This window comes from Manis pentadactyla, chromosome 8 (assembly GCF_030020395.1).
Source record: "Manis pentadactyla isolate mManPen7 chromosome 8, mManPen7.hap1, whole genome shotgun sequence".
Classification (NCBI taxonomy): domain Eukaryota; kingdom Metazoa; phylum Chordata; class Mammalia; order Pholidota; family Manidae; genus Manis; species Manis pentadactyla.
In genome coordinates, this window is record NC_080026.1 from 63,599,915 (window position 1) to 63,612,940 (window position 13,026).

Consider the following 13,026-nt stretch of genomic DNA (forward strand, 5'->3'; position numbering starts at 1 on the left):
CATAGGGGTGCATACTTCTTTTTCAAACTGGGCTCCAGCATATTTAGGGTAAATTCCTGAGAGTGGAATTCGTGGGTCAAATGATATTTCTATTCCGAATTTTTGGAGGAACCTCCATACTGCTTTCCACAATGGTTGAACTTATTTACATTCCCACCACCAGGGTAAGAGGCTTCCCCTTTATCCACATCCTTGCCAACATTTGTTGTTGTTTGACTTTTGGATGGTGGCCATCCTTACTGGTGTGAGGTGATATCTCGTTGTGGTTTTAATTTGCATTTCTCTGATGATTAGCAATGTGTAACATCTTTTCATGTGTGTGTCTGCCATCTGGATTTCTTCTTTGGAGAACTGTCTATTCATATCCTCTGCCCATTTTTTAACTGAATTATTTGCTGTTTGTTTGTTCACAGTGCATGAGCTCTCTATATATTTTAGATGTCAATCCTTTATTCGATCTGTCATTTATGAATATATTCTCCCACACTGTTTCATGCCTTTTTGTTCTATTGATGGTGTTCTTTGCTTTGCAGAAGATTTTCAGCTTGATATAGTCCCACTTGTTCACTCTTGCTTTTGTTTCCCTTGCCCAGGGAGATATATTCGTGAACAAGTGGCTCATGTTTATGTCCAAGAGATTTTTACCTATGTTTTTTCCTAAGAATTTTATGGTTTCATGACTTTCATTCAGGTCCTTGATCCATTTCGAGTTTACTTTATGTATGGGGTTAGACAATGATCCAGTTTCATTCTCTTACATGTAGCTGTCCAGTTTTGCCAACACCAGCTGTTGAAGAGGCTTTCATTTCCGCATTGTATATCCATGGCTCTATTATCATATATTAATCAAACATACATATTTGGTTTAATATCTGGACTTTCTATTTTGTTCCACTGGTATGTATATCTGTTCTTGTGCGAATACAAAATTGTCCTGATTACTGTGGCTTTGTAGTAGAACTTGGAGTTAGGAAGTGAGATCCCCCCTGCTTTATTCCTCCTTTTCAGGATTGCTTTGGCTATTCAGGGTCTTTTCTGGCTCCACATGTATTTTAGAACTATTTGTTCCAGTTAATTGAAGAATGCTGTTGGTATTTTCATAGGGATTGCATTGAATCTGTAGATTGCCTTAGGCAGGTTGGACATTTTGACAATATTCATTCTTCCTAGCCAAGAGCATGGGATGAGTTTCCATTTGTTAGTGTCTCTTTAATTTCTCTTAAGAGTGTCTTGTAGTTTTCAGGGTATAGGTCTTTCACTTCCTTGGTTATGTTTATTCCTAGGTATTTTATTCTTTTTGATGCTATTGTGAATGGAATTGTTTTCCTGATTTCTCTTTCTGCTAGTTCATCGTTAGTGTATAGGAAATCAACAGATTTCTGTGTGTTAACTTTGTATACTGTAACTTTGCTGAATTCTGATATTAGTTCTAGTAGTTTTGGAGTGGAGTCTTTAGGGTTTTTTATGTCCAGTATCATATCATCTGCAAATGGTGACAATTTGACTTCTTCTTTACCAATCTGGATGCCTTGTATTTCTGTATATATTTTTTCTAATTGCCATGGCTAGGACCTCCAGTACCACGTTGAATAACAGTGGGGAGAGTGGGCATCCCTGTCTTGTTCCCGATCTCAGAGGAAAAGCTTTCAGCCTCTCGCTGTTCAGTATGATGTTAGCTGTGGGTTTATCATATATGGCCTTCATTACATTCAGTTTCTTGTCCTCTATATCCATTTTGTTGAGAGTTTTTATCATGAAATGGATGTTGAATTTTGTTGAATGCTTTTTCAGCATCTATGGAGATGATCATGAGGTTTTTGTCCTTCTTTTTGTTGATGTGATGGATGGTGTTGATGGATTTTCAAATGTTGGACCATCCTTGTATCCCTGCATTGGATCCCACGTGGTCATGTTGTATCATCCCTTTGATGTGTATTTGAATTTGGTTTGCTAATATTTTGCTGAGTATTTTTGCATCTATGTTCAACAGGGATATTGGTCTGTAATTTTCCTTTTTCATGGCATCTTTGGCTGGTTTTTATATTAGAGTGATTCTGGCTTCATAGAATGAGTTTGGGAGTATTCCCTCCTCTTCTATTTTTTGGAAAACTTTAAGGAGTATGGATATTATATCTTCTCAATTTTCTGATAAAATTCAGTGATGAATCCATCTGGCCCATGGGTTTTGTTCTTGGGTAGTTTTTTGATTACCGATCCAATTTTGTTGCTGCTAATTGGTCTGTTTAGATTTTCTGTTTCTTCCTTGGTCGGTCTTGGAAGTTTGTGTTTTTCTAGGAAGTTGTCCATTTCTTCAAGGTTTTCCAGCTTGTTAGCATATAGGTTTTTGTAGTATTCTCTAATAATTCTTTGTATTTCTGTGTGGGTCTGTCGTGATTTTTCCTTTCTCATTTATGATTCTGTTTATGTGTGTAGATTCTCTTTTTCTCTTAATAAGTCTGGCTAGGGATTTATCTGTTTTCTTTATTTTCTCAAAGAACCAGCTCTTGGTTTCATTGATTTTTTCTATTGTTTTTTTCTTCTCAATTTTATTTATTTCTTCTCTGATTATTATGTCCCTCCTCCTGACTTTGGGCCTCATTTGTTCTTCTTTTTCCTATTTCATTAATTGTGAATTTAGACTATTCATTTGGGATTATTCTTCCTTCTTTAAGCAGGCCTTGATTGCTATGTACTTTCCTCTTAAAACTGCCTTCACTGCATCTCACAGTGGTTGGGGCATTGTGCTGCTGTTTTTGTCATTTGTTTCCAAATATTCCTTGATCTCTGTTTTAATTTGGTCATTGATCCATTAATTATTTAGGAGCATGTTGTTTAGCCTCCATGTGTTTGTGTGCCTTTTTGTTTTCTTTGTAAAATTTCTTTCTAGTTTTATACCTGTGTGATCTGAGAGTTGGTTGGTAGAATTTCAATATTTTGGAACTTACTGAGGCTCTTTTTTTGGCCTATTATGTGGTCTATTCTGGAAAATTTTCCATTTGCACTTGAGATAAATGTGTATTCTGCTGCTTTTGGGTGTAGAGTTCTGTAGATGTCTGTTAAGTCCATCTGTTCTAGTTTGTTCTCCAGTGCTTCTGTGTCCTTACTATTTTCTGTCTGGTTGATGTGTCCTCTGGAATGAGTGGTGTGTTGAAGTCCCCTAAAATGAATGCATTGCATTCTATTTCCTCCTTTAATTCTGTTAGTATTTGTTTCACATATGTCAGTGCTCCTGTGTTAGGTACATATATATTTATAATGGTTATATCCTCTTGTTGGACTGACCCCTTTATCATTATGTAATGTCCTTCTTTATCTCTTGTTACTTTCTTTGTTTTGAAATCTGTTTTGTCTGATACACGTACTGCTTTTTTATCCCTATGGTTTGCATGAAATATCTTTTTCTATCCCTTCACTTTTAGTCTGCATATGTCTTTGTGTTTGAGGTTAGTCTCTGTAAGCAGCATATAGATGTGTCTTGCTTTTTCATCCATTATATTATTCTGTGTCTTTTGATTGGTGCATTCAGTCCATTTACATTTAAGATGATTGTCAATAGATATGTACTTATCACCATTGTAGTATTTGCATTTGTGTTTACCAAAGGTTCAAGGGAATCTTCTTTGCTATCTAACCATCTAATTTTAACTCCCTTATTACACTACTATAAACACAGTCTGATGATTCTTTATTTCTCTCCCTTCTTATTTTTCCTCCTCCACTCTTTATATGTTAAGTGTTTTATTCTGTACTCTTTTGTGTTTCCTTTGACTGCTTTTATGGTTAGTTGATTTTATTTTTTTGCCTTTAGTTAATATTTGGTTTGTCTGCTTTCTTTGCTCTGATTTCTCTGGTGACATCTATTTAGCCATAGGAATACTTCCATCTAGAGCAGTCCCTTTAAAATACCCTGTTGAGGTGGTTTGTGGGCAGCAAATCCCCTCAACTTTTTCTTATCTTGCAAGTGTTTAATCCCTCCTTCAGTTTTAAAATGATAATCTTGCTAGATACAGTAATCTTTGTTCAACACCCTTCTGTTTCATTGCATTAAATATATCATGCCATTATCTTTTTGCCTGTAAGGTTTCTGTTGAGATGTCTGATGATAGCCTGATGGGTTTTCCTTTGTCAGTGATCTTTCTTCTCTCTTTGGCAACCTTTAATACCCTGTCCTTGTCTTTGATCTTTGACATTTTCATTAATATATGTCTTGGTGTTGTCCTCCTTGAGTTCCTGTTATTGGGAGATCTATGGGCTTCCATGTTCTGAGAGACTATTTCCTTCCCCAGCTTGGGGAAGTTTTCAGCAATTATTTCTTCAAAGGCACTTTCTATCCCTTTTTCTATCTCTTCTTCTTCTGGTACCCCTATTATGTGAATATTGTTCCGTTTGGATTGGCCACACAGTTCTCTTAATATTCTTTTCCTAGAGATCCTTTTATATCTCTCTCCCTCAGCTGCTGTGTATTCCTGTTCTCTGATTTCTGTTCCATTAACAGTCTCTTGCACCTCATCCAGTCTGCTGTTAAGTCCTTCTGTTGATTGTTTCATTTCTTATATCTCCCTCTGGACTTCATCCCTTAGCTCTTGCAAATTTCTCTTCAGATCCATCATCATGGTTATGACCTTTATTTTGAATTCTTTTTTAGGAAGATTGGTTATATCTCTCTCGCCCAGCCCTCTCTCTGGGGTTGTTTGAGTGATTTTTGACCGGACCAGGTTCTTCTGCCTTTTAATGGTGATAGAAGTGATCACCAGCTGGTGGTGCATGTGTCAGCTGGGAGAACAAAGTCTCTTCTGGCTTGCTGGTCACCTTGCCCTTCTCTGCTGCCTGTGCCAGTTACCCACACTCTAGGATCAGTCTCTGGGTTAATCCCCTGAGCTGCCATGGGTGGGCAGCCCTTTGGATAACATAGAGCTCTGTGGAGGGGTTGCCATAGTGGCAGGTGTGTTCTCCTGTGAGAACAGTGCCCCTTCATGCCTTCCAGACTTCACGTCGGCTTCCTCTGCCTGTCCCTGTCAGCTGCGTGCTGGCAGCAGCCTCTGGGTCTGGCCTGGTTTGCTGCATGCTAAAAGACTCTGTGTGGCTGCTGTGGGTGGAGCTGGTCTGCAACAGTGGTGAGTCCACCAGTTTGCTTGCAATGCCAGTGGGGGAAAGGAATGGCCGGCTGTTTATCGCCGTGAGAGGCTTCAGAGCTGCATTGCCATCCAGTGGGTTAGGGCGCCTGAAGTTCCTTAAAATCCCCAGCCTGCTGGGCTCAGTGTGCCAGGACAATTTTGTCCCCCTGTTAAGCCCTTGTCCCTTTAAACTTTTAAATTGCCCACTTTTCTTTGGTCCCACTGGGAGCCGGCTGTGGGGACCCACTTGCAGTCTCAGTCTCTGATTTTACTTTTCCATTTCTCTAATCTCTAGTACACCATGCAATGTGCATCTGTGCTCCTGGTGCAGATTACTAGAGCTGATAATTAGCAGTCCTGTGCTTCCACTCCCTCCCTACTCTGATTCCTTTCCTCCTGCCATTGCACTGGGGTAGGGAGAGTGCTAGGCTCCTGCCTGGTCACGGCTTTGTATCTTACCCTTTTCATGAGATTCTGACTTCTTGCAGATGTAGATGTAGCCTGGCTTTTGTACTGTATCTTCTGGTCTCTCTTTTAGGAATCATTGTATATACTGTTTTTCAAAAATACATATGGTTTTGGAAGGAGATTTCTGCCACCCTACTCATGCCACCGTCTTGAGCTCCTCTCACACCACTCTTTTTCTTCATGTCTTCTTTCCAATCCTTCCATCCTCCCTCCCTCCCTCCCTCCCTCCATCCCTGCCTTCCTTCCTTCCTCTCTCTCACTGCACACCCTTGTCTTTCACCACAGGCAGAAGCTGTGCAGAGTCCCCTAGATTTTGTATTTGGGTATTTTCCTATTTAAGGTAACTTGAAGTTAATTTTATCTATTACCTGGTTTAATGAAATTATGAATTATGGGTGGTTTTGTTATATTGTTCATTTGTATGATTGTTTAGAGGATGCATGAGGGAAATTCATATTTAGGCATCAACCATTAACCTCTAAGCCCAGAAGTCATCATCTTCATTTTTGAAAAATAGTTTATTTTTCTGAGTATAGAATTGCAGAGTAGCAAGACAAGACCCTAGGCTAAAAGCAACTACAGGAGCTTAGGTATCTTTCCAAGATTCTTCTTTCTTTGAATGTTTAGCTCCTTTAGTTTGTGCCTCAACTGATATCCACTGAATTATCTTTCTTATAAGTTGGGAGTATGGTATGTCATCAGGTATTCCATTGTATCCTGATGCACATATCAGCTCATATCTTAAAGATAAGAGTTAAGACTCCATATATTTAATTTGCAACTTTATCCATAACATCAGGAATTGTTATGACACTTTTATTATAACCTACTGTATTGGTGACCCCTAAACCACTGCAGATTTGATGATTAGCTTAGGAACACTCATAGGAGTATTATATAGGTGTATTCATGGCTAAGATTTATTGCAGCAAAGGGGTACAAAACAAAAGCAACAAAGGGAAAAGACGTATGGGGTAAAGTCCAGAGGAAACCAGACACAAGCTTCCCAGAGTCCTATACCAGTTGTGTCTCATAGGACATGCTTAATTTCTTTTAATGAGTTGTGTCAGCACTTGCAAAGTGATGTCTACCATGGAAGCTCATTTCAGAATCTCTGCTCAGGGGTTTTATTGGGGGCTGCTCATGTAGGCACCCTCTACTTAGCATGTACCAAAATTCTAGACTCCCAAAAGGAAAGTTAATGTCAGTGTAAACCTACTGTTTGCACAAACAGGTTAGCACAATGAAGACAGTCTTATTGGTCAGGTTGATGGGAGTCATCCTGAAATACAAGTTCCCAGAAGCCACCCAAGGGCAACCTTGCAAGCAGGCCTTTTCACAGATAGCACTTTAGGCTTGTAAACTCTTTTCTGCAATATCTACCTAGCCAAACACCATCTTACTAGGAAAAGTTGTTGGATATCTAAAGTAGGTCAGCAATGTTATATCCAATATTATCAGTGAGTTTACTTCTCAGCAAAACTCTGACAGATAATCAGAAATGAGGAAAATCAGTGAAGTAAATTACTTTAATGTTCTCATAAAATTTACTTAATGAAGGAAAATAGCAAAATTCTTCTTAATCATAAGCTTAAGCTTCCAATATTTTTAAACATTTTAAATTGAGGTAACCAAAATGCCAATATGTTAAAGGAAAATAACAGTTTCTTCCTTCATTAATTTTTGTTAATGGGCCAAGAAAATTACTGTAGCAGGAATTATATATTCACTCTTTTCTTTTAGCCTAAGAAAGCTGTCAAGGTAAAACCTCATCCACCTATAGCTCCTCGACCTTCTAGTAGTTCCACGGCAGCTGCTCACCACAGATTGTCAAGGGTTCTCCCCAACATTGGGCAGCCTTGTTTGCCTTCTCCTGGGGATGCTTATCTACATGAAATATCCAGCGGTGCAATTTCAAGTTTGGCAGCTCTGCCCCCTGCTGTTGGACCCACGTCATCTATAGCTAGCGGTTTTCCTAAGGAAGATGACTGGGAGAGTAACCCACTGTCTCATTCCAATAGCAGCATCAAACTACGACCTCGGATACCCCATACGGAGTTGGAAAGTGACAAAGAGCTTGTTGATCCTCTTCTCCACCTTGGATCATCCTTGCCTAGGCAGACAAAACACTTTTCAGGAAATTTGGTATCTAATAATGAGAATGACACTGTTTTATCTCCGACTTTAGAAGAGTGTGTAACTGAAGAATCACTTCTACCTGAAGTAGGTTCTTTTGCTTCGTTTACAGAAGGAAATGGTGATGAACAGAGCAGTGTCTTAGAAGGCACTTGGAAGGGAAATCCAGAGTTCTTACTCACAAATGGTGATAAAGGGTTGAAAGCTACAGAGGAGCATCTTAAACATGTTGCAAGAATGTTAAGTGGTGAATCAGTAGAGACTACAGTTCTCAACCACAATGACTTAAATCCTCACAAAAAAAGATTCTTGTCACCTCTTTGCTATTCTACACCAATGTCACTACATAATTCTGTGGTGAAACCACAGAGACGACCCAAATGTTTTGCGTCTGAGAACCTCCAGTCTTCTACTTCACAAAAAGTCCTTCAGTCATTGGATGTTCGAAATAAAACTGATTCTTCTTTCTCAAGGTCTACTCGCTTTCAAGCTGTTAAAGTTGATTCCCCTGGGAAAAGATCTGATATTATTTCTAAAGTTGAGGCTAGGGATATCACAGATATGGCTAACAAGGCTTCTAAAGAGCCTGTTGATTGTGTAAATAATACAGGTTCTCTTGCTTTGCTGGCCCAGAGTGCAAGTAGGGACAGTTTACAGAGCACACGTGGGGCAGGCAGGCTTCAGACCTCTGGAATTGGGCTGTCTGCAAACCTCCAGCATTTTCAGGAAGAAAGCTTCAGGAAAAGTTCTCCCCAGTTAGAACCTACAGAATTTTTTTCAGTAAGTATTTGCCTTTCAATATGTTCAACTAGTTATCCTTGTAGTGATTCAACATATTTAAGGTTTGGCTTTTGTTTACATACTTAAGGAGGCATAAGGTTGAATTCTTTTCCTAAGTTTCTCTTAAAATGTTTATCCAGTTTGTAGAAATCTTTTTGACAGTTGAATTTTAAGTAATATTTTAACCCTGTATTGAAAACTGTAATTTGAAAATAATTTCGTGTAAATAATTTATTACAGGTTTTCAAATGATATTTTTATTAGTGTTTTCTTTAAATAAATTTTATTTGAACCATCAAATATTATTTAAAGATAAATAATAAGTACAATATTACTGGAAGTGAGAATCAGGTTCCATGTTAATTTAATTAAAAATTAGAGTAAGTAGTTAAAAATGAAAGCTCAACAGCATTTTTTGTAATAAAATACAAGTATTTCATGTTTGGTGACTTTTCTTCCGTTCTCCATTAACTCACCTCTATAAATGTTTTGTGTTTTAATTGTAGTCTACTCGTGGTATTGGAATGAATGGAAATAATACAGCAGCAGGGAAAAGAATAGGTAAGCCACAGACGATTTTGAAAACAATAGAAGGCTAATAATCACCTCATCCATACTGCTGACCTTTCAAAGAGAAATAAGAATTCTCTGTAGTGTGTACAGAGTATGCTCTGCCTAAACTTTGTTCCACTTAAGGAAATGATTATGAAAATTCACTGTAGGACATATTTAAAGTATAAAACAAAAATTTTAATGGAGGTCTCTGCTATTGAGGAAGAGATACGGTCTATGTGAAAAGACAAGATAAATGAAGAATTAACATGTAGTTCTCAACCCTCCTAGACACTGGCCACTCTAGAGCCACATTGGGGGGCTGGGAGGGTTTTGAGGATGCACCTAAGAAAGGTATTTGCTAACATCACAATACTATCAAGGGTGGTAGTAAGAGCTCCTTTTGATGAATTGGTTATTTCTGGATGAAAGAAAAGGACAATCACTAGCACTAGCATTTTCTAAAGCATAGTAGCAAAAATGCCTATAACATTAGCACTTAACAGTAACCCCTTAAACGTGCACTGACCAGTGCTTATTTCCAAGGAAGCCATTACTATCATCATCTTTTGTGTTTTAATGCTCAGACTAGAGGGGGGAAACTCATTACCAAAGATGTACCACTCTTGTAGCCCCAAGGTTCCAAAGGATACTTTATGTATTATGGTTGTCATGGGAGTTTTGTTTTTAAAGAGATACCTAAGGTTTGCACTCCACTACTGTGTGAGGCCCAAGGTTCCAAAGTCTTAATACATCGACTTTTTTTCAAATTTTTTATTGTGGTAAAATACAGATAACATAAAATTTACCATATTAGCCATTTTAAAGTATACAATTCAGTAGCATTAATACATTTCACATTTTTGGGCAACCATCATTGACCATCCATCTCCAGACCTCTTTTCATCTTGAAAAACTGAAACTCTTGTACCTTTAGACTAACTCCTCATTCTGTCATTCCCTCCTTTCCCTAACCCCTGGCAACCACCATTCTATGTTCTGTTAGTTTTAACTACTCTAAATACTATAGTATTCGTCTTTTGTGTCTGACTGACTTCATTTAGTAAATGCCCTCGGGGTTCATCTGTGTTGTAGCATGGCTCAGTGTTTCCATACTTAAGACTGACTAATATTCCATGGTATGTAGAGACCACATTTTGCTTTGCTTATCCATGCACCATTGGATGGAGACTTGTGTTGCTTCCACATTTTAGCTTTTGAGAATAATGCTGCTATGAACATGAGTATTCAACTACACCTTTGACACCCTGCTTTCAATTCTTTTAAACTATTGTGCATCAAAAGACACTATCAACCAGAGTAAAAAGGCAACCTGAGGAATGGGAGAAAATACTTGCAAATGATGTATCTGATAAGGGATTGACATCTTGACTGAAAAACTGGCTTCTTCCTTATTCACATGTTCAATACACATTGAAAGAAGGCTTCAGAGAGGAGTTGATTATTGATGATATCTTCGTACAGGATAAGTAGAGTCTTACTTGGTGACAAGGTGGAGTAGAACATTTTAGAAGAGACAGCACATGTGAATGGCTCTGGTGCATCATTCAGAGTGGGTATGATGTGGTAAATGACAGAACTTGACTCTGGAAAGTTAGAAAGGTATCATTTTGGACACAAATGACTTTGAATGCCAGTCAAAGGAATTTGAATTTTTCCTGTTGGTAGTAGGGAACCTATCAGTGATAGTTCATTGCCTAGAATAAATAACTGACAAGTGGTTTTCTCTGGTGGGCAGAGGGATACATTCTCCTAGGAGAGGACAGCATTATGTCTCTGTGCCACCTCATTCCTGTCCCTACTGTGTTCTCTGTCTCACACATTCACAGGAGTTACTGAAGGAAAAAACAGTCAGGAAACATTGAGTTAAGCAACTCCAAAGAAAGAAGAAAATGAAAATATAACTACACCAAACTAAATTATCATCAACAGATTTTCCTACTGTTGTTTAAAGAAGACTATCCTAAGCCTGATTTCAAAGATAATTGCAATTAGATGAGCTTCCACAGGGAATCTGGTAGTATATGCCTTTCTTATGTGTCCTATGTAAATGCTTCTCTTTATTTTTAAGAAGCAGAAAGTACCCCATCACCTTTGTGAAATGTTCTTGATAACTGTAAGTGCCCTTGAAGAAGATAACTGCGTATCTGGCAGCTAAACCTCCCTGCAAATCCTTCAAGGGTTCAAAACATTGGAATTACAATTAATTGGTGCTGAGTCTTTTGCCAAAACCCAGATTGGGTGCTAGGTATACAATCCCAGCAAAATTAAGTCTGCCTTATTACCAGTCTAAAATATGTTCCCAGATCTTGCCCCAAACTAGAAAAAATTTGAAACAACCAACTGAATGGCCCCTAATACTGCCCAGGCACCAACTCAACAAGTGCCTTCATCTCCAAGTGTGCTTAGCGTTATCAATGACATTCCATAAAAGTGATGAGATACTTGTTTCCAGTCCAGAGACTTATACCTGCCAGATAAACAGTAAGTCCAGGCCTCCCAAACTTTTCCAGTAGTGGAGAATAGGTACTTGTACCACTGACACTCTACCATTTTTCTTCTCATTCCTTCCCTGTGTTTTGTTTTCTTTCATTGCCTCTTGCTTCTTGGCCTTTGAGTGCCACCAAGTACTTGCATTGTTATTGTAACAATGGACAGTGACTTGGAGCTTCTCTACTTATGAATGGGGTTTGTGGGAATTTTGCTCAGTTCTAAATTCCTTTCACTTAGTAGTTAAAGAAATAAATTTAGTTATTTCTTATAAAATAACATGTTCTCTTATTTTTAAGTTAAAAAGTCAAGTTGTTACAATAGTACCAAATTTAATAAATATTCTTGAAAAGGTATAGCACTGTGAAATTGAATAGGGCACCATGTTAGTCACTATTGATAACGTGATATTTTATATAATTATAAAATTTAAAACTTTCAGAATGATTTTTACACATGAAAACTGAGTTGATACTTAGAAACCTAGGAGAAAAAATACATGTTCTGTTATCTTAAAAAAGAAACAAATTGAATTTTTGAAAGGGTAAATAACTTGCTCATGGTTTAATTAATTGTTATGGTGTAATCATGAAAAACTAGTGTTATGATACTGATGCTCCTTCTTGGTGGGAAAGAACAAGGTGATTTTATTACATATTATGATTTTTCACAGAGGCCTCATAACTGTGATTTTGAACCAGACATTTTTCTTGGTCCTCTATCAAAGTTGGAGTACTTTATTGATTGCCCTTAGAAATCATCAGAAAAGTATTGGTGTGTATAAAAAGTATTAAAATGTAAGTCCCAGTCAGTAGAAACCTAGCACATCTCGAAAAATGTAAGTTCTACTGCATCTTCACTTGCAGATTTTGTAAGTAATTCTGGATAAAAAGTAGTCCAAATTTTTCATGGCATAGAATTTTGCAGTGACAGGAATGCATTTTGTGTTTTGCTTAATAGTATTTCACATTTAGAATTTTATGTCTGTATTAATCTAGCTGTCCTTTTTCTAAACAGGAGAAGGTACTCATCACCTCCCGCCTGTGAAAGCCCCCATTCACACAAAGAAGAAGACGACAAAGCATTGTTTCCTTTGTGGAAAGAAAACTGGACTGGCTACTAGCTACGAATGCAGGCAGGTTGGCTAGCTGGAAAAGCTGAGATGCTTTCTTTGTGGTGCCTCCGCCTGGGAACACAGTATAAGACACTCTTTAAGTTGGGTATTGATTACATCGTTAAGATGCTGTTCAGATAGCAGCCTAGAATAGAACTCCTAATTGGCTAGTGTGAAGAGCAAATTGTCGGCAGCTCATGCATTTCCAAACGCATGAGATCCTCCTCTGCCCTTTAAATTAGGAGATTGAAACCAACTGGAGAATGTACTTTCTTTTAGTTTAATGTTAGATATACATGTTTTTTGTTTGAATATGGGTTGGAAGGAACCCTCCTCTAAGATTCTGTTTCA

The 13,026-nt window shown here is 37.9% G+C and overlaps 1 protein-coding gene and 1 long non-coding RNA gene across 4 annotated transcripts in view; one reads left to right on the top strand and one right to left on the bottom strand.

The window, feature by feature from the left end:
- Positions 1-13,026, top strand: part of LOC130684562 (AN1-type zinc finger protein 4-like) — an 87,316-nt gene that overhangs the window by 72,347 nt on the left and 1,943 nt on the right. For all 3 annotated transcript variants that reach the window (XM_057505819.1, XM_057505818.1, XM_057505820.1), the window contains exons 7-9: positions 7,326-8,498; positions 9,005-9,059; positions 12,579-12,696. In XM_057505819.1, coding sequence (XP_057361802.1) covers positions 7,326-8,498; positions 9,005-9,059; positions 12,579-12,696 — 1,346 coding nt within the window. The remainder of the gene's footprint in view (positions 1-7,325; positions 8,499-9,004; positions 9,060-12,578; positions 12,697-13,026) is intronic.
- LOC130684566 (uncharacterized) overlaps positions 9,937-13,026 on the bottom strand; it is a 207,716-nt gene continuing 204,626 nt past the window's right edge. The window contains exon 3 of the long non-coding RNA XR_008998885.1: positions 9,937-10,657. This is a non-coding gene — a long non-coding RNA (uncharacterized LOC130684566). The remainder of the gene's footprint in view (positions 10,658-13,026) is intronic.